The sequence below is a fragment of the Lepidochelys kempii genome, chromosome 2, assembly GCF_965140285.1.
Source record: "Lepidochelys kempii isolate rLepKem1 chromosome 2, rLepKem1.hap1, whole genome shotgun sequence".
Taxonomy (NCBI): Eukaryota; Metazoa; Chordata; order Testudines; family Cheloniidae; genus Lepidochelys; species Lepidochelys kempii.
Window position 1 is genome coordinate 236,768,612 of NC_136381.1, and position 21,882 is coordinate 236,790,493.

At 46.7% G+C, this 21,882-nt stretch overlaps 2 protein-coding genes across 4 annotated transcripts in view; both read left to right on the forward strand.

Annotated features, from left to right (window-relative positions):
• MYO3A (myosin IIIA) overlaps positions 1–9,035 on the forward strand; it is a 194,088-nt gene extending 185,053 nt beyond the window's left edge. The window contains exons 34-36 of the mRNA XM_073334312.2: positions 2,457–2,497; positions 6,915–7,058; positions 8,735–9,035. Of these exons, the coding sequence (XP_073190413.2) occupies positions 2,457–2,497; positions 6,915–7,058; positions 8,735–8,849 (300 nt within the window). The 3' untranslated portion in view covers positions 8,850–9,035. The remainder of the gene's footprint in view (positions 1–2,456; positions 2,498–6,914; positions 7,059–8,734) is intronic.
• Positions 9,036–12,552: 3,517 nt separating this feature from the next.
• The window catches only part of GAD2 (glutamate decarboxylase 2), a 56,234-nt gene continuing 46,904 nt past the window's right edge, over positions 12,553–21,882 (forward strand). For 2 of the 3 annotated variants that reach the window (XM_073334284.2, XM_073334285.2), the window contains exons 1-4: positions 12,553–14,030; positions 14,747–14,806; positions 15,013–15,162; positions 16,424–16,657. In XM_073334284.2, the coding sequence (XP_073190385.1) occupies positions 13,955–14,030; positions 14,747–14,806; positions 15,013–15,162; positions 16,424–16,657 (520 nt within the window). In that variant the 5' untranslated portion in view covers positions 12,553–13,954. Of the gene's footprint in view, positions 14,031–14,746; positions 14,807–15,012; positions 15,163–16,423; positions 16,658–19,780; positions 19,900–21,882 lie in introns of those variants that run through there. The other variant, XM_073334287.2, reaches the window with a different exon arrangement.

Below are 21,882 nucleotides of genomic sequence, written 5' to 3' on the forward strand. Positions count from 1 at the left end.
TATAAGAAAGATCAAAATTAGGTCCATTCTAAACTTTAAAATGTATTACTTTTGAAAAGTCATGCTGTTCTAAATGCTGCGGCATAGCATTGCTTTCTCTGAAGAGAGAGAAATCTATTATAGTTTAGAAATTATTCACATTCTCAAATAACTCTCACTCCTCTGCATCTTTGGTGAGTATGTATCCCAATGGTAACATATTTCAGCAGAGTATACTGCTTATAATATATGGGCCCAGTACAGTTTTTTCTGAAAAGCCAGTGACAAAACTCCCATTGAATTTAGACTCGGACTTCAAGGCCTGATGGGACAATCATGATCACCTAGTCTGACCTCCTGCACATTGCAGACCACAGAACCTCACCCACCCACTCCTTTAGTAGACCCATAACCTCTGGCTGAGTTACTGAAGTTCTCAAATCATGATTTAAAGACTTCAGGTTTCAAAGAATCCACCATTTACTCTAGTTAAAAACCTGGAAGTGACCCATCTCCAAGGTGCAGAGGAAGGCGAAAAATCCCCAGTGTCTCTGCCAATCTGAACTGGGGCAAAATTCCTTCCTGGCCCCAAATATGGTGGTCAGTTAGACCCTGATCATCTGGGCAACACCCACCAGCCAAACAGCTGGGAAAGAATTCTCTGTAGTAACTCAGAGCCCTCCCCATCTAGTGTCCCATCTCTGGACGTTGGGGATATTTGCTACTAGCAGCCACAAGGGCCACATGCCATTATAGGCAGTCTCATCATACCATTCCCTCCATAAACTTATCAAGCTCTGTCTTGAAGTCATTTGGGATTTTTGTCCCAACTGCTTCCCTTGGAAGGCTGTTCCAGAACTTCACTCCTCTGATTGTTAGAAACCTTCATCTAATTTCAAACCTAAACTTCTTGATGGCCAGTTTATATCTCTTTGTTCTTGTGTTTACTTTGGCGCTTAGCTTAAATAACACCTCTCCCTCCCTGGTATTTATCCCTCTGATGTATTTATAGAGAGCAATCATATTTCCCCTCAGTAGGGTGACCAGATGTCCTGTTTTTATAGGGACAGTCCCATTTTGGGGGACTTTTTCTTATATAGGCGCCTATTACCCCCCACCCCCCGTCCCGTTTTTTCACAGTTACTATCTGGTCATTCTACCCCTCAGCCTTCTTTTAGTTAGGCTAAACAAGCTAAACTCCTTGAGTCTCCTATCATGATATAGGTTTTCCTCCTAGCAGCTCTTCTCTGCATCTGTTCCATTTTAAATTCATCTTTCTTACACACGGGAGACCAGAACTGCACACAACAGTCAAGATGAGGTTTCACCAGTTCCTTGTATAATGGTAATAACACTTCTTTATCTCTACTGAAATACCTCACCTGATGCACCTTGGACTGCATTAGCCTTTTTCATGGCCTCATCACATTGGTGGCTCATAGTCATCTGTGATCAACCAATATACCCAGCTCTTTCTCCTCCTCTGTCCCTTCCAACAGATATGTCCCCAGTTTGCAGCAAAAATTCTTATTGTTAGTCCCTAAATTCATGAACTTGCACTATTAAATTTCATCCCATTTCTATTATTCCAGTTTTCAAGGTCATCCAGATCTTTTTGTATGATATTCTGGATCCCCTCTTGATTGGCAATACCTCCCAACTTTATGTCATCCGCAAATTTTACTGGCACACTCCGACTTTATGTGCCACTGACATTAATGAAAATGTTAAATAAGATTGGTCCCCGCAAGACCGATCCCTGAGGAACTCCATTAGTAACCTCCCTCCAGCCTGAGAGTTCACCTTTCCGTATGACCCGTTGTAGTCTCCTCTTTAACCAGTTCCTTATCCACCTTTCAGTTTTCATATTAAACCCCATCTTCTCCAGTTCAACTAACAATTTCCCATGTGGAACTGTATCAGATGCCTTACTTAAATCCAGGTTGATTAGATCTACTGCATTTCCTTTGTCTAAAAAAATCAATTATTTTCTCAAAGAAAGGTCAGGTTGGGCTGGCATGAGCTGCCTTTTGTAAAACCATGTTGTATTTTATCCCATTTCATGAGAATGGGTTTGGGCCTCCTCACAGTGAATAGCTAATACCCATATAAACTAGCATCGAATATATAAAAGTCTGCCTAAATTGGACAGCGTTCGTCAATTTTATTAAAGCAGATATAGGATTTGGAAGTTTGATTTTCCCCTCCTTCTTCTGATTACAGTTTCTTTTATTTGTGCACAGTATAGTTACCAGTACTAGCTGCAATCTCTTATACAGATAAACAAGCACAAAGATTATTAAAAACTGCTACAGCACATAATTTGTCAAGCAAAAAAAAAGTATGTAGTTTTCTTCATAAGAATTATCTGAAAGTCTCGTATTTCACATGCCCATGTATAGGACCTTTGCGTAAAAATGCTCCTGTGTTTAAAAAAAGTGACACAAATTTTTAAAAATTGCTTGATGTTTTCTTAGAAATCAATCCAAGAAGAAAAACGGAAACCAAGAAAAAACAGGTAATTTTTTCTTCTGTATTTACTTATCCCACAGTAATTGTTATAATGCTCCAGAAACAGTGTTTAGCTGCCCTGTCAACAAAGTAAAATCAAGAGTTAAGAAAAGGATATAGTTATTTGATGATACACAGGAAAGTACCATTTACAAGTTAAAATTATGCCATTGTAAAGAACAAAATACATTATAGAATTTGGTCAAATGTTTTTACTCGTACGTGAGTCTTTTGCAATGGCAATACAAGCATAATAATAAACGAAGACACAGTCTAGCACAAAGACAGTTCTAAATCAAAGAAATAATTGAGGCTGCTTAAAATTCCAGTTCAAAACAGGTGAGCAACCAATCACTTCATTAGCAAAAATCCAAAGAAGGATGGAGCTCCCCTTCTGAGAAACAACCACTTAGAAATATAAAAACCACAAACAGAAACAATTTATATAGTCATAAGAAATAAGAAAACCAAAATGCCCACTGTCATTTCAATAGTAAAGCTTTTCTCACTGTGTAATTGAAATACTTTGGTGGATATCCACATGCATATATTTTCTTGGAGCTATATACACCTCTACCCCGCTATAACGCTGTCCTCGGGAGCCAAAAAATCTTATCGCATTATAGGTGAACTTGCTTTGATCCACTGGAGCGCGCAGCTCCGCCCCCGCGGAGTGCTGCTTTACCGCATTTTATCCGAATTCGTGTTATATCAGGTCGCTTTATATCGGGGTAGAGGTGTCTATGCAGATCTCTCTATGGTTCTGGCAAATATTCAGCACATAGCTTCTGGCAAAGATTAAACCCACAGCTTTGCCCCACATATGGACCTGTACTTATGCTTTTTGTGCTGCTTCCCTGTGACCGTCCACTCCTGAATATACTTCTTAGGCTACATCTATACTAGGAGCACTTCACCAGTATTGGAATACTGGTAAACTATACTGGCAAAGCAGTCCTAGGGTGGACACAGCTATACCAGCAAAGCTGTGCTTTTTACTGGTATAGTAAAACCACCCACTGTAAGGCAAGCAAACTATACCCGAAAATTCGAATGTTGCTGGTAGAACAGTGTGCCATCCCCTCGAGTTACCTAGTGGCCATGCCCCAGTGTTCCCAACAACAGCATCTACACTAAGGGCTTCTGCTGGTCAGACTCAGGGATCATATCTCTTCACACCCCAGACTGAAATACCGATGTCAGCAGAAGCCTATAGTGCAGACCTGGCCTTAGTTGTTCCTTTACTTGACATATAATAGCATGGGGGCAGTGGTCTATTCATAAAGCTCAGTGCTGTGTGATGCTGAATGCCCTCAGCTCCCATTGAAGGCAGTGGGAAAAGAGGACATAACACCTTGCATGAGACACTCAATACCCTGCATGATTGGAAACACCAATCCGCAGCTGAAGCTGCAGGATGCAAACTTCATATAGAATATATCTAAAACCAGGACATATATATTTGAGAGAATGTAGTAAAAAGGTAAAGAGGTAAAAAAGGATACTCCCCTTTAAGAGTTTGGCTGGAGGCTACAGCTTGCAGCCTAGGGATAATCAAGGAGGCCCTGTCCTCCTGGGGGCTGACCCAGTCCTCCTGGGGGCTGACCCATATAAACAGGAACAGGAAGTGGAGCAGGGGAAAGAGAGAGGGAATAGAAGCCAGGCAGGCTGCAGTGGGGTGGTAGTTACTCTCTGAGGCACTATGAGACCAGCCTAACCTGCCTCACAGACTTGGGCATGGACTATCAGCTTGGGAGCCTTGATCTACAGTCCTAATGAACTGTTTGTTACAATGGTTCCTGTCCTGAAGTCTGATTAAAAAGGGGACATGGTATTGTGTTAATATGTGTTGGTTTCTTCTTGGCTGGGCAGTTAAATCTATTGCCTCTCCGCTTGGGGAAACTAAGGAGGGGCATACCTGCAGCATCACACTGAGCCACAAGCTAGCATGCAGGAACTGCAAACACCTTTACAATCAATAAAATGCAACCACATGCTTAAGCTCAGTCTTGCATTCAGCTATATTTCAGCCACTAGTTACACTGCACGTTAGATGACCCATTTGGTGTAGCAGTAAGTTTAGTTTTTGTATTTCGAGCTCTTCACTCAAGGACCCCATTATGCATTTCTGGTTTAATTTATGTCTGTGTCGCCACATGACACTGTCAACTCTAGATCACAGATCTGCTTGTAGTGCCAGTTGTATCTTGGAAAATTTCTAAATATAGGGTTTCTCCCAGTCAGCTCCTCTTCTGGTGAGTTATTTGACCAGTTCATGTCTGGACAAGAAATTTACTCATTGGACCTGAATTTCTTCTCACTTACACCAGTTTTATACCACTATTGCTACTGAATTCAAGGAGTTACTTCTGATTTACACTAGTATGAGAGAAGAATCCTGCCCAGTGTCTTTCAAGTCACCCTTAGGATTTTTTTTCCTAGTCATTTTAAACTGTGTGATTTTCAAATTGTGTGTTTCCTTAGGCACCCTGAAGCAATGCATGCGAAGAATGCTTGTGCTCATATATACGATCTCCAACAGTACACTGATATATACTATTTGTTATTATTATATATATTCCAGTAGTATCTGAGGCCTCTTTCAGTAACAGCATCCCATTCTGCTAGGTGCTGTAAGTTTCAGCATCTTATGGCATGCCTGTCTCCCTAGAGTTTCAGCAGCAGCATGCCAATCCAGGTGGTGGCATGCCCCTGCCTGCTTCAAAATATTGTAGTCCCTTCTCATCTTCTCTACAAGAAATTTCCATTTCTTAAACATTAACTTATTTAAAGAGAATTCTTGGGCTTGCTAGAGGATGGACTGACAGCTCTAGAAACTAAAGGCCTCTGAACACAGCATAGGAATAGCCTGGGAAGAAGTCGTGCATTTTTTCTATATCATCCCAATCACATGACACACTTTTGACCTGGAGAAATTACTCTCTAGGTCCGTTCAATCCTTTCTCTGTCTGCTGAGACTGGCAAGAAGAGTGCTGAATAACACGATCCTGGCCACTAGGATGTGTACTGAGGTTGGCAACTCATTTCATATACTGTATGTTACAAAACCTCTCCAATGGGTAACAACTTTCAGATAAATAAATAGCTTGAGCAAGATATATAAATAGGGGACATGGAAAGAAAGTCCCTGTGTCACACTGCAGATCGCCTGAAAAATCCAATTCCCTAGCAGTTTTCTTCTTTCTCACCCATGATCTGAAAGAGTTAAATATACAGATGATTATCTTCTTGTTACTTATGGATCAATGTAATCCATTCATTTCTAAGCCCAAAGTCCTCCAGAGAGTGTCACAAATCTACTGATATCCCTAAATTCTAGAGCTTGAATTTGAATCTCTTGAACTAGCTGAACATGGCCTATTAAATCGTGTCCTAGAGTACATTTTTGTGGTCAAAGAATAAATCCCTAAAAACAGGTGATTATAATGGAAGTACTAACAGAATTTTAAATTATATCAGTAAGAATGACAGGTTTCAGAGTAACAGCCGTGTTAGTCTGTATTCACAAAAAGAAAAGGAGTACTTGTGGCACCTTAGAGACTAACCAATTTATTTGAGCATAAGCTTTCGTGAGCTACAGCTCACTTCATCGGATGCATACTGTGGAAAGTGTAGAAGATCTTATTATGTACACACAAAGCATGAAAAAATACCTCCTCCCACCCCACTCTCCTGCTGGTAATAGCTTATCTAAAGTGATCACTCTCCTTACAATGTGTATGATAATCAAGTTGGGCCATTTCCAGCACAAATCTGGAAATGGCCCAACTTGATTATCATACACATTGTAAGGAGAGTGATCACTTTAGATAAGCTATTACCAGCAGGAGAGTGGGGTGGGAGGAGGTATTTTTTCATGCTTTGTGTGTACATAATAAGATCTTCTACACTTTCCACAGTATGCATCTGATGAAGTGAGCTGTAGCTCACGAAAGCTTATGCTCAAATAAATTGGTTAGTCTCTAAGGTGCCACAAGTACTCCTTTTCTTTTTATCAGTAAGAATGGCATTGCTGAAAACTGTCCAGTAACGTTAGATCTCTAAATCTCAGAACTGCCTTGAAATACCCAGGTGCACATTGATACATTTACAAAATCAGTCACAACTCATGCATGCACAGATATAAAAGCTGATTCTACAAAGTACTTGGCATGTGATTATATATTTGCTGGTAAATTCAACCGTAAATTATTAGTTCAAAATTATAAACATCTGAATTTTCGTTAGTTACATCTCCAGGACCAGATTTTTGTGCTTATATAATTTTCTACCACAGTCAACATATCAAAAGTCCTCAGATATTGGCTGATAAGGAAAATGAAAGTTGTGATTCATTACTTTATTTTCGCTGGGAAAATGTTGCAAAACAGAATTGGTGATTTACAACTTCTGTATATTTACAGTCTGGGCAAGGTGCTAGATTTAGAAGATTTCTATTACCAAGAAATTTCATCAAGTGAGTCCATATCAAATGATAGTAATTCCAGCACAAGAGAAAAGAGGCCACCAGTGGAGCTCAGAGATTCATCTTTAACTATTACTGAAGGGTAAGTAATACCAAATAATAGTAGGAACAAAAGAAATGCTGTGTAACCTACTTTAAAAAGTTATGGATGCAAACTTATTTTTGTACATTTCATACTGAAGACAAAAGTATATGCATTCAAACTGTCTATAAATCAACTAACTATTTATTGTGGAATCTTGTAAAATAATAATTCTAGGAATTAGAAAAATGTATATATGCTTAGCTGAAAAATTCCTTTCTTCAAAATAAGGCCCCAAAAGAGTACAAAGAGTCTTCAGCCCTGTTTGCAATTTTGGGAGCAGAACTCTGGCGAGACAATCTCAATCATACAGCCATTTTGCTGAAGAACCTGCCAATTTTGTTCTGACTCCACAGCTCCAGATAAGGTGGACAGACCTCCTTGCTGTACGTCTTTGAATCTCAAACTTTTTGTCAAACTAAAGCAAAATCTAAAAGTTAAATTTCTGTTTCAATTAGGATTGTGTGGCTCTATGCCAGACTTTTAGCCTAACTTTTGGAGCCGAGACACCTGGTTCTTGACTTCCTTTTTTTCCTATTGCACTGAAACAACACATGCCCCTACACTCAGCCTCTGCTTGACACCAGTATGATAAACAAGCAAGGGAAAATCCTGAAGGGAATACCTGGTTCATCAGCCTTCTACCTACACAGATTTTTCAGGTCATTAATTGCATGTGACCTTTTGCCTCTTCACTCAAAATGCTTTTGTGATATGCACCAGTAGGCTAGGAGCCTGATTGTGCTCTCACTTAAATCAATGAGATTTTTGCCACTGAACACAGTGGAAACCGGTGCAAGGGGTAAGAATGCATGCCTTATTAGGATGCTCTGCTCTGATGTTAATCTGCGGTAACTGTCTTGGAGTAACTGGAGTAACTCCAGATCTACTGTGTGTAACTGAGAGCAGAATTTACCCCCGTTCATGGTTTATTACTTAAGTATCAACTACAGTTCAACATTCAGTGGCCACTTCAGTCAGGCTTCTTGTGTGAGTAAGGCGAGTATGATTGAGTCCTAGAGAAAGTGAACGCTTTTACTTGTTTGTTGGCATTTGGAACTGTACACTGCACCCCTAAGTGTAGCTCATCAAACACGTCAATAGTTAATTCAAAATAATGTATACTTTCCAAACAATGGTTTTATGGTTAATCGCATTACATAGGAATGACCTTGGTCCAGTTAGCTAGGTCTGCTGTCTAAATGGAAGACCAGCTTTCAAAAATTAACCTTGCCACTTGAAAACCGTAAGCTGGGTTCTATACTGTGACCTTTGCAGTGTCCAGTCTGAAACAGTGGAACAGATCCTCAGCAGGTATAAAACAGGAGTAGCTCCATTTATGTCAATGGAGCTACCTGATTTACACCAGCTGACAATCTGATGCAATGTCTAACAGGCAGGAATTACCCCCAAAGCCTTGCCTGTTGTCCTGACATTTTTGCTATGTCCTTAATAATTCCTCCCTTTTTTGAAAAAACAGGTTTTCTTTGAGCATTCCTCTGTTCTGCTAACATGTATTTGCTCTGGGGTGCCAGATCTATTCCGCAGAGTAGGAAGAGACCTAGAAAAGGCAGCTGTTTTTTCTGAGGTTGAAGGTTAAGCAGTTGATTAGCAGTGTTTGCTGAAGTAAATGTTTTGACTTTAATTTCTAAAGCGCTTCTGCATTTAATCCCTAGGTCAAGGGTTGCAGAGAGCCCCCTGGACGAGAGCAAAACTGAAGATAATCCCTATGACTACAGAAGACTGCTAAGGAAAACCTCTCAGCGCCGGCGCCTTATCCAGCAGTTGTAGCTGCTGCTGCCATTTGGATTTTATTAGCATAATCTTTTTTTATGATTTTGTACCGTATGCTTCTTTTTTTGTATTGTTATCTCTAATATTTCAGGTTTACAGTGACTATGAATTATTGTAGTTTACAGCCCAACACTGTTTTAAAGGGACACTGTCAAGTTAAAAATTGTATATTGAAAAAGAATCTTGCTGAGGTTACTTATTAATATACTTTAGATTACTAAAATTGAAATAATTTTTGAAAACAAATGTACTTACTGTGTATTGTTTTCCTTTTTAAATTTCTCTCATACAAAATAGACTAGTCAGTTTCTGTTTTGTTTATAATCATTTCCTAGTCAATTGAGTTTTCAGGTTCCCATGCACTCGCACAATACTAACACAAAACTTTTTTTTTAAATAAATTACTTCACTGGATTTTTTTAAGAATTCCAAAGAAGAACTTCTTTTGGTTTTAGATCTACAATACCTACATTTGGGGCCAAATCTGCATGTCAAAAGTGTCCCTTTAATACAAACAAATGTAAATTGTTGTTTGGTAGTATATTATAAACCGATTTATTTTCTTATTGACTTTAACTACAGTAAAGCTACCGAGGGACAGTGTTTAAAGGTCAATATAGGATGTATATTCTTTGAAATGTTTATATACAGGGAAATATAACCACAACTGTCTCTTCTACCTGTGAGCTTTGTGGCTAAATGTTGAACTCTGAAATCTTGTTTGCTTTGTTCTCCTTTTTAAATTTGCATTGGATTTTTAGGACTCTTAATCTCAGAGAGACTGAGAAATGGCTAGGAAAATGTGGATTGGTCTATTGCTGCCTAAAATGCAAATCAATTCCATCAGAAGTGTACTGAGTACAAAAGAAATAGCCATTTAGTTCAAAATTTCACCCAAATTCCTATTTTTAAATAAATTATTTTAGAGAAAGGATGTAGATAACTGGAACATTCACATTTGTGATTGACAGTTGCATGTTCTGAGAATGGCAGATTTTACCAGGCCAATATTCTGAGCAGTGTAAGAGCTGAATCCTGGTCCCTTGCTCAGGCCAGGTGTCCCTTTGCAGTTATTACGGGTGGGAGTAAAACCAGCAGGGTAGAGCTCTGCACAAACTATCTTTAGACACTTCTGGCACTTTAATTTAGCCCTCTTTCCATAGACATGTAATTGGTGCTTTGTATTTTTATGGTAGTTAAAAGATTAAAAGCCATGTTTAAATTGCTGCAGTGTACAATGTGCTAGAAAACATTGGGTTTGATTTTTAAAGTCCTCTTAAAATTGTTCTCTCCATTATTAAAATAGCAAAGTAAATAAACAACAATACAAAAGTCAGGGACAGGCTTGACTGCATTTGAATTACTTCTAGCACAGGTGCAATCACGGGTGTGTGTGCGGGGGTGGATTGAGACAGGAGGAGAGAAGAGCCGAGCAGTCACGTTACATTGAAACTCAGCTTGGTATTTCCTCCACATTTCCTTACATGCGGGCATCAGCTGAAAATTGGGAGGGATCAAAGCAGACGTATTGTTTCACAGAAAGAAACCACAGGGCTGATATTCTTTGTTTTCCTGTCAGGCTATTCTCTAAACTGACGAAGGCATTTCAGTGAGACCAACGCCTAGAATGTTATTCGTTAACACTGCTGCATGGATTAACACCGGGGTCTACCAAAAGGGGAGTGGGTACAAATCAAGGTGCAGTAAGACCCTCCATTGGACTGAGTATTAGGTGAGTGAGGCCTATCAACAAAGGGGCAGCCTTAGCCTCTAGCCCTGGCACCGTCTCCGTCCTGCTCGCCCTCCAGTTCTCTCTAAGATTTGCTCTCTGGATGGAAAAATCATGATGTTGGGCTGATTAGACTAAATGCAATTTTGCCCTACCAAGCAAGAGGCAAGCCCAGCCTCTCCCCTGTCCATAGTCTCCTACATACAGGGGGGTTGCTTAAACTATCTATCATGCTGGCAGGATTAAAAGGCCAGGCCTGCACAACAGGTCAGCCTGTTCCCAAGTAGATTCCAGAGAACACTTCAGGAAACAACCAGGGTGCCTGTCTGTGTTGATTGCCCACCTAGAGAACAGGCTGGTGGTTGTCAGTTTCACACGATGCCATGAGAGGTGCTAGTGTGACAAGAGGGGCAGGGAAGAGAAGGCCTGTGACAGAGGCTTTCCATAGGACGCTCCTAAAGATGGACTTTTACTACCCAAGTGCCTGTACCTAGAAAGAGATGGGGAAAGAAGGAGATGCCCGAAAAGCTGCCACAAGGCAGATCATTCGTAGGCTGTGAGCTCTGTGCTGTCTCACAGGTACCTGTTTGGCCCGGTCCTTATCCTGGGCTGGCAACACTAAGGCGCAAAGTTATGATAACCGCGCAGAGTGACAGTGTTGGGTTGTGCGGGACGGAGATTTTATTGTGCTGGGTCCTTGGCATGGTCTGTTAAAGCCCATCTCTAACCACTCAGTGCAGGAACACGCTGGCTCCCAGCATAAGGTTGCCAACTTTCTAGTCACATAAAACCAAATATCCTTGCCCTGCCCCCCACCCTGCCCCTCCTCTGAGGCCCCACCCCATTCACTCCATCCCTCTGTTGCTCACGCTCCCCACCCTCACTCACTTGCTCATTTTCACTGGGCTGGCTCAGGGGGTTGGGGTACAAGAGGGGGTGAGGGCTCCAATTGGGGGTGCTGCCTCTGAGATGGGGCCAGAAATGAGGAGTATAGGGTGCAGGAGGGGGCTCCGGCAGCAGGTTCGGATGTGGGAGGGGGTGAGGGCTCTGGGGGATGAGGGCTGGGGAATGAGGGGCTGGGACCAAGGGGTTCAGATGGGGTATCAGGACTGGGACTGGGGCACAGGAGGAGGGTCAGGGGTGCAGGCTCCAAGTGGCACTTACCTCAGGTAGCTCCTGGAAGCAGCAGCATGTTCTGGCTCCGAAGCAGAGGCTCGACCAGGGGACTCTGCGCACTGCCCCATCCGCAGGCTCCTCCCCCACAGCGCCCATTGGCCACAGTTCCTGGCCAATGGGCGCTGTGGAGCTGGCACTTGGAGCAGGGGAAGTGTTTGGAGCCCCCTGGCTGCCCCTAGGTGTAGGAACCAGAGGGGAACATGAAGCTGCTTCTGGGTACCCCACAGGGCCAGGGCTGTCACCAAGCCTTCTTAGCCCCGCTGCCCCACCGACCGGACTTTTAACTGCCCGGTCAGCACCACCGCCAGGTGGTCCAACGCTAGCGTGGTTGGAAGGATTTCAGCAGCACCCGCGATTGCTCCTTCCTCGCGGCGGGGTGGGGTGGCCCTGCGGGGTGAGGGAGGGTGATACGCAGGGTGTCCCGAGGCGAGCAGCGCCTGGCCGGGGTAGATGAAGGCTACGCACCCTTGCTTGCGCTCCCTCTTGCCCCGCAGGTGCAGGGTGAGCCGCAGGCCGCCAGCGAAGGCGGGTTTGCGTGTGGCTTTTGGACAGGGGGAGCTTGAGCCAAAGGCCCTTGCAGCCAGGCCCCACAGTGAACGCCCGGCTTCATTCCCCCCGTGCAGCAGTTCGGGGAAGCGTGGACCCCCCTCCTCCCTTGCCCCACGCCTCGCTGGGCGCTGACAGGCAGCCACTCCCTTGCCTTGGGCTGCTCCAGTCTCGGCGCCCGCCCGCAGGCCGGCGGAGGGCGGGGGGGGGGGCTGCACAACCGGGCTGCCTGCAGGGCCCGGGCCGGAGAAGCTGCACGCCTGTAACTCGGCTCCCGCCTGGCCCCTCGTGCTCCGCCGGGCGCCTGGCTGGGCCTTTGCCCTGGCCGGCTCCGGAGCATGGGGTGTGCGCTGAGCCTGAACTGACTTACCCCGGCAGCCTCTGCGTGGAGCCGAGGAGACAGACGGGGTGTGAGGACCTTGGAGCGAGCCCGATCCACCTTCCGGATCATTGACTTCGCGGGCGGCCACCCAGCTGATGCGCCCACAGGGAGACGAACAGACACATCGGTCTGCAAACCGATGCCATTGCTGGGCTAAGAGAGCCGCTGATTAGCGATCCTGCAGCCCTTGTCTCCGGCTGTCGCCTCGCTGTCTTGCAGGCTCAGAAAAGGCGCCCGGTGTAGCCGCTCTGTGGAGCCGCACACAAAGGGCCGGGCATTTCCAGCTGCGTTTCCGTGACACCGGGGGCCTGGGGCTGGGCCCCACGTAAGGGACTAAACAGAATCAGGGCGGCATAGACATAGCCCGAGGCTGGGTCTCTCTGGTTTTAGGCACATCCCCCACCAGCCCCTCGCTGGCGGTGGAGGCCGGGCTGTGAGGTCAGGCCCCCGCCCCTCTCTGCCCGTGCCCACGGACGCAGAAACCTCAGCTCGCTCGGTCACCTGCCGTCCGGCCTTGAATGAGCTGTGATCCCTCAAGGCAAGGCGCCCCCCCACCCCCGGGGGGCCAGACACGCGTGGGATCGCCAGCCCGGAGACTCCCCCAGTCAGTTCCTCTGTGCGCCTCAGCCTGCCCCTGTGCCAGCCTCCAGCCTTCAGGTGCCTCCCTCGGGTTGCCGGGTCTGTCTCCCCATTCCCCTCCGAAGCTCTCTGGACACGGCCCGCGTGGGGGGCGCCCTGCTCGGCTCCCGGAGCAAGTCCGGCCGTGCGAAGGGGCCCCATCAACCCCAGCCTGGCCCTGGGCCGGTCCCGATCTCTGCCCAGAGCCAGCGCGTGGCCGAAAGCCGCTGTCAGGCCGCAGCGGCCTCCAGCTCGGGGGGAGTCGTGACTCGCGCACCCCGCCCTCCCCCCGCCCCAGGGTGCCCGGGCTGAGGGCTCCAGCCGGATAAAAGCAGAGCCGCGCTGACCCCCCGTCGGGCCGAGAGACGCGCGGGGTTGACGAGGGAGCGGGTCGGCACCATGGAGAGCGCCTAGCGTCCCTGCCCCACGCCCTCTCCCACTTCCCGCCGCCAGCCCCGTCGCCCCGGCCCCGCTGCTGCCGGCCTCCCTCTCCCCGGAGCCCCCGGGGAGCGCCAGGCCGCCGCTGCCGCTCTCGGCGCCGGCGCACGCTGCCTGGCGCTTGCACGCGGGGGCACTCCCGCGCCGGGACTCTCCCTCCCACACAGCTCGCTGCAGCTCGCCGGCTCCGAGGCACGGCTGGCAGCTCCGCAGATGGCAACGCCAGGCTCCGGCTTTTGGTCCTTCGGCTCCGAGGAGCGATCGGGGGAGGCGGAGAACCCCGGCACAGGTAGGAGCGCGGAGCAGCCCTGGCGGGGGATGAGTTCCGCCACCGGCCGCAGGAAAGTTCCCGGCCGCTTCCCGGGATGGGCTGCAGCGCTACCAGCGCCCCGCGTCCCATTCCCTGCCTGCAGCCAAGCGGGCTGGAGACCAGCTGGGCCGGTTCGTCCCGGTCCGTCCTGACCAGCAACAGAGCGCGCAAGTGGATGCGGATGAGGCAACAAATAACCACCATGGGGTACTCCAAATACCACCCAGGGCAGCGCTGGCAAAGGGAAACGCAGCCATCCCAGCTGCCCTCGGACTTCGCAAGGGACTCGGGACCCAGGGCTGGGTTGCAGGGCAGCTTTATTGTAAAGCCTTTGCTGCAGCTAGAACTGGACCAAGGTGCCGCAGGATTCTCCAGGGCAGGAAGGAGCGACGCCGACATAAACCTGAGTCTACTCCAGGGGGCCTTCTACCTGGCTGGGCGGGGGGATCTCTTTGGGGCGAGAGAGGAAGGGGAGAGGGAGGGGAAGGGTTGTGCTGTCTTGGGGGATATTAAGAAAGTCATATTCTGTGTCACCCGGAAAGTGTTTGCTCTTCGAGTTCTGAAAGTTAGACAGGAGGGACAGTTCCCACCCAGGCATCCAGCCTGGAGCCACCAGGGCACTTGAGCCACGCCGTTTCCGAGATGATCCTAAAGATACACCCCAGATAATACACACAGCCCTTTTTCTCTTCCAGCAAAAGCGTGGTGTCAGGCTGCCCAGAAGTTTACAGGAGGAATTGGAACCAAACTCTGCGGTAAGCGGGGGAAACCAGTGGTAGGAAATTGCAGGGAAATGGTCAAGAAGCAAGAAAGAACTCGCAGCCCCCTGAGGGACTCTGCGGGATTCTCAGGTTCCTTTGTGCTGGCCGAGAGGGTGAGCGGACCGCGGCGGGGGCTGCAGTCCAGGCCCTGGGTTTTCACGGCCGATGTATTTAGGCTGCGTCTTTTGTGTCATCGTTAGCTTTGCTGTATGGGGATGGAGAAAAGCCCACGGAAACCGGGGCGAAGGAGGATCTGGACTCCGCGGAGAAGGCACCGGCCTGTACCTGCACCGACAAGCCCTGTAGCTGCCAGAGAGCGGATATTAATTATGCATTTTTACACTCAACAGGTAACGATACCGCGTGCGTGTGCTTGAAAGTAGGTATGGAAAGCCTCCGACTTCCCAGCTGCTCGGGCTTTCACAGTCCACCGTAACCCTAGGGGCAGACCTTGCTCGTACACACAAGGGGTGGAGACCCACAGACGAGCTAAATGATAGCGGTTGGATTCTCAGGGCTACTCTAGGAAGGAAGGTTTGGGACGGGGTTATTTGGATAGCACGGACACTGGGATTAAATATACCAGATATATATCTCCATATAAACCCAGTATTGCTCTTCGGAGCTAGTTCTAAGTGCCAGCCATCGGGCCTGCCTGGGCTTGCTGTGAAGAAGGGTTTCCCTGTTCCACTCCGGACTGCGGGGTGATCTAAAGATGACAAACTTTTCTCACACACCAGTGAGCTATTCGGACTGGCTTGGCCTCTCAGCTGCGCTGCCCGAGGAAGAATGAAGGCAGCTTTTGTTGAGAAACACGATGCCATGACAGGCGAGCACGATTTTTAAATTCCGGCCATTCTTGCCAAATTAATGAATGGACAGCTCGGTCTTTCTGCTCCAGTAAATACCCCAAGCCCCAAGGGGGATGTGCTGGGTAGAAACGGTCCCATTCGAACCACCAGCTCCGCAGGTTCCCTTCTCCTGGCCCATGGACAACAAGCAGCCTTGACAATCTCCTACATATTTAATGGCTACAGGGCTACAAAGATACAGTCAGAAGAAATAGGGATTTCCCTTAGCGCTCTGTGCGGCACGGGCCCGCACAATTCAGTTTAAATAAAGATACAAATATCTATGAATAAATAAACATCTGAATAAATCAGAGCATAACGTGTTATTTCACGGAAAGGCACTCAAACATCACTAAGGTATTGCAACCCTCCCATTTGACCAGACACAAAAAAGCTATTTTATTGTGATGCACTTCTGGGTCTTCCACGTGTATCATTTGCAGTATTTACCTATTTTCCCCTGAAACTCTTTTCATTATTCCTTTTCCTTTCTTTTTTCAATGTTTTTAAAGTTGGTCAGAAAATGCATTTTTCTACACAAATTTCTAGTTAACAACAAATTTAGAGCTTGACCATATCTCCTAGAAAAAATATTTTTGAAATAAGACCCCATCGGATTGCTTACCAAATCAAAAACCCGATCCTCCGCTCATTGAAGTCAATAGAAAAGACCTAAAATCAGTGCGGGCGAGATTGTGTCAAAAATCTATACATTAAACAATAAACTGGAGCTAACATTTCATGTATTCCCCCCCCCCAGATCTTCTGCCAGCGTGCAATGGGGAAATAACAACTCTGTCTTTCCTACAAGATGTTATGGATATTTTGCTTCAGTATGTGGTGAAAAGTTTTGATAGATCAACAAAGGTTATCGATTTCCATTATCCAAATGAGCTTCTTCAGGAATATAACTGGGAACTGGCAGACCAACCACAGACCTTGGAAGAAATTTTGTTGAACTGCAGAACAACTCTAAAATATGCAATCAAAACAGGTAACAGGCATGCTCAGATACTAGTCTGTGATTTTTTTTTTACTATTTTTTTTTAAATATCACTTGCTGATCCTTGGAAAGTCAGTGAAGCTGAGATAGCATATTTCCTTGTGTGGCTTTAAGCAGCTATTGTAATTTGTAAATACATAACAGTCGATAAAAGAAAGAAAGAAAACTAAGAAAGCCCTGGCTGGGATGATTTAACTGGGAATTGGTCCTGCTTTGAGCAGGGGGTTGGACTAGATGACCTTCTGGGGTCCCTTCCAACCCTGATATTCTATGATTCTATGATTTATTGGAGCTATTAATATTTTCCTACGTGAAATGTACAGTGTTATAGTTTAAGTACAACAATATACATTTTCCTTAGTCAAATGCATGTCCCTGTCAAAGGGGGAACCTGTATGTATCAGTCGCTACGAAATAGCATTCTCCCACCTTTGTAGCTCTTTTAGCACTTACTTTTTACACCGAGCACATTTTGGGCCCCCCTCATCCATTCTTTACGCTCTTCCATCCTAAACCGCTAATGGGGACCAAATTCAGCGCTCGGTTACAACGGTATGAATTCGGAGCTAAACAAATGTAAATCCGAATTTACACCGACGTGGCAGAATCCACTCCCTGAGTTCTCAGTTCATAAGGCATGCAGGATAGGGCCCCTGAAGCAGAGATTTATTGCTACTCCCCCAAGCGAGCACTTCTAAGAAGAAAGTGTTACCGTTGACCGGTGGGGTGAGGAGAAAAGAAGCAATTAATTAATTTGTCCACTAAAATTGCCATAAGAACCACATTAAATGGAAGTTCTGAGCAGACAGCTGTGTGCTGAGGGCGATGTTATTTATACAAAAGGCCACTAACTCTCCTGTATGCCCAGTGGATCGAGATAGCCCTTCGCATCAGATAGCCCTGGCTTTGAGTTCCGCATCTCCAGTGTCTAAAAAAGCTGGACGCGGAGAATGAACAGTCCCGGTTCCCGGAGAACGCGATCTGGCTGCCCACTCCTGGGCTCGGTGTAACAATAGGAGAATCTGGCGCAGTGGAACGCAGAAAACATGGTTTTCCCACTGGGTTCTAAGCATGAGAAATAGGAGCTTGTTTAATGGCTATTTTTGTTATTGTCATGACCAAAAAATATGCCAATTAATTCTGATCTGTTCAGAGACAGCACCATTTGCCCCTGCTCATGTCGTTATTATCTCCACTTAGGCAACCTGCCGCATGGAAATGATAATCTCAGTGATGCTAAACGGAATTCAGAAAATTCGTATATGGACCCATTTAATTAAATTCCCACGGAATAAACCGAAAACAGAGAGCTGCCTTTAGCCTCTCTTATACTGTTATTTAAGAGAGCCGTTTGTGGCGAAAACAAGGGTTCAGGAAGCTCCCACTGGGCATTTGAATCGCTGGGGAAATATTTTTTAAATAGCATAAATCCTTTCAAAATGTGGGTCCAAAATCTGAAGGAGACGATAATGTGATGTGCATATCGGCTGTTCAGACTCTGCGGGAAACACGGGCTTGTTGCCTTTTAACAAATCGAATGGGGTGGAATAGACCCGAACCTGATCCATTGGAGTCTTTGGCAAAACTCCCATTGACTTCAAAGGGACAGGGTCGGCCCCGTGTTTTTACTATTTGATTCTGATGTTACCAAAGCTTCCCTAAAAAGAGCCGGGCGACATACATAGGAAATAATTGAAGTCATTACATTTGGTGGAACTCCTGGTCCGATGTCTCACTATGGCATAGGGAACAAATATTTTAACTGGATTAGATCAAACACTTTAGGACAGGGTTTGTCAGGCTCACTCTGCTGATACATAGGTGCAATTTGCATTACGCTTCCGTGCATATCGACGCAATAAAATTACTGCAAAGCGTGCACACACAAATCCTTCCAAATAATGTTACTGTTTCTGTTGTGCCATATAAATGTGGGGACATTTTCCCGTTTGTAATTAAAATATACAGAAGAACGATACTTTAAATGATATTTTAAAAGTTCAAATGACTGCAGTGACCATTTTAAAAGTTAAAGCATTTTTTTAAAAATTAAAATTAAAGCTGTTTGCTCGGGCTTCTTTTAGTTTCACCAGCAAGTGGTCAAGCTGGGACCCTGGTTTTACAAGAAAACTGGAGCAAGGGAATGCAACTCCAGACACACTTTGTGTGTGATTAGGTTTTAAATGGTGCCCGAAAGAAATAATGATGTATTGGCCCAGGGCTCTCCAGCTCCACTCAGTATCTCTCATCAGGAGTGTCGTACCCTCTGGATTCTTCCAAAATGTCCGGCACGCCAGAGCAGCCGCATGGAACTGGCAGCGAGCTGTCGTTTGCACGTTTCACGTGTCCATGCCGGTATCGTTATTACCTGGCTCGTTTGACTAGTCGTGCTAGCCGGCCTCTTCAAACCATGGTCATTTCGCTGCTCTTGGTAGGCTACTTGGTACCCCAGGAGCTACTGCGCACGAATCTCAGGCTGGCGCTACGCTTGCACCAAAGCCCTGGTCCGCGTGCGATGGCCTTGCAGTCGCGCGCCGAAATGGCGGCAGTCGCCGGGGAAAGGGGCGCTGTGCCGTGACCCCAGGCGGTAAAACCCAGCGAGTCTGGCGGCCACGTGCAGGACTAGGCCACTGCAGGAGGCGCGGCGGGGCTTGGAAACAGTAACTTGCTGGAGCCTTTTGTCACGCCTCTGGCGTGGCCCAGCAGCGCCCCGGCGAAAGAGTCTCCCGCGTCCATCTCCGGGCGCAACAAACAAAGGCAGCGGCACCCGCCCAGCCTCGGCACGAAGCGCCCTGTGGGGAGCGCCCCGGGGACCGGAGCAGGGCAGGCGCTTCGCTGCTTTCCGCTCGGCCCGTAGGAGCGAAGGCCTGGCCGCTGGGCTGCGGCTCGGCTCGGCTCGGCTCGCCCGCGGAACCGGGTCCCTGCGCTTCCCACCCGAGCCTCAGAGCTCATTTGCTCCGCTGGAGAGCCCATCTTCCGCGGTGGGAACGCCCGGCCGCCTCCCTGCTCAGCCCCGGCCGCTTGGCAGGCCAGGCCAGGCTCCCGGCGGTGGGCTTCTCTGACTTGCTAAGCGGGGGAGCCGTGTATTTTAGCAGCCGCCGCTTGGCAGAGAGGCTTAAAAACACCTGTTCCGAGCTGCGGGGTCAATGTAGAATCCAATGCCCTGAAGCCGCCTTGGGCTCTTTCTCTAAGCGGAGTCGACGTGCTTGGTAATGGATCCGAGGAAACAATCGGTAATAAACTATTGAATCGATCAGTGGAGCCTGCTATCCTGCGGCCAGCTCAGCTTTCCCAGGCTTTATTCGTGGGAAAGCGGATTTGGCTCTTCTCCCGTTGTTTACTCTATGGGTTGATTATCAATATTAAAAACTCACTGTGTATTGCTTAATTGCGATTGGTTAGATATGTCACGTGGTATTTCCCCCTGCTTCTTGCCTGGGTAAGTGCCTCGGTACAGGTGCTTCTGGTCCGAATTCTTATGTTTGTTCAGTTAAAATTCAGCTTCTGGGAACACTGGTGTATGCAGCGTTGCAATTCATTTCCGGAGTTTGCTGGAGTTTTAAAAGTCGTGGAAATTCCAGACAGTGAACAGACTAAGGACTAGTCACTAGTGTTTGTCCAGCATTGCTTTTGGTCAGTGCTGTTTGCTAGTTAGCAGGTAGGAAATACAGAAGGTTCATGAAGGTGGCCAGAGCAGGTTGATTGACAAAGCTGAATGAATACCAATGGCTTTTGTGTGTCTCTGTGTGTAGCTATTGAAAATACAGTTAGTATTAGAGGGCAACAGAAAACTGTAAATAAATAACAGAGAATGCAAAGGGGAAAGAGCTGCCAGCTGGGGATGTCAGTGCTCTGGGGTTATGTTGCTGGCTTTGACTGTGGCTCACTGTGTTACCATGGGCACATCACTTACATCAGTTTGTCCATCTGTAAGATTAGGATAGTACTGGGACTTCGCTATTTCACAGGTGTGCCTTGCAGCTTGATTAGTGTCTGTAGAGTGCGTTGGGTGACAGAGAAATATGTCCAAATTATCTATTTTTAAATTAATAAATCTAGCAGACAGTGGTATTCTCCTGTTTCCCCTTGAACCCACCTCAGATTTGGATTGCTTTTAGTCCCCTCCTCCTTCAGTTAGTTGCAAAACAATGTTGATAGCCGTGCACTGAGGTAGGAGAGCACTATTCTACCGCTTTTTCCTAATTCCTCAAGCAAGATCTGCTTTTTGGTCCCGTGGGTTACACAGGTTTAAATGAGGGTAGAGTTTATTTCAGCCATCCAATAGGGTGAAAGAACTTTACAGTCTCTCTCGGACTTTAAGCAGTCCCAATAATGGAGAAATCTAAGCGTCTATAATTAGAGTCAGATTATCTCCTCTCCTGTTATAGGCGGAGAGCAGGGCCCAAATTTTGCTGAAGCGATGGTAAGTGAACGCATCATTCTCCCTGCCCCCCAGGATATCCCTGTGAGAAGGCCGTATGCATGCAGGACTCTGTGGTTTTGAAGGGAGTGTGGGTGAGCCAGCACCCGGTAGAGCTCTGGAAGATCCTGTCTCTGCAGCATCACCCCCTGACAACCTGTGGGAATTTCCCCAGGTCCCTAAATAAGTGAAATAACTAAATAAGTTCTGTCAGTGCAACTTACAGAAGATCCTGTTCCACACTATCAGACATCGACAAAGGGCAGGGGTTGTTTGGTCCAGCTGTGGACGAGGAAAAGGTTGAGCACATGGTTCCTCAGGGAGCCATGCTGCTATGGGAGACTGGAGATAGAGATTGGCAGGAGACACTGGTCTCTGCAGAAATGCATCAGAACTCTGTTATTCCGCAGGATTTCCCCATAGACTCCCAGCTGGACCCCCATGGGTTTCCCAGACTTTCTGTGAGTTTTCCTGAGGGAGGACATGATTTGACCCTTAATGTTGAAAGCTACCACAGAATAGCACATCTTCACTGAGGCGGGAATTCACTTGTTGGCGGAGAGCCTGAGCAAGGTCCTCCCACATTGCTGAATATCTGTGGTATCCTTGTGTGACTGAAGCCATAATGGGGAGTTCCGAAGCCCCCTGAGCATTAGGGGGATAGGCTCTGTGCCAGCTGCAAAGATAGAGGGAAGCATTGATGATTGACCAGAGAAAGGGGTCATGGATCTGTACCAATGGATCATGGTCATGTACCAAGGGTCAGCAATCCTTGCATAGAAGGTGTGGGCTGCTA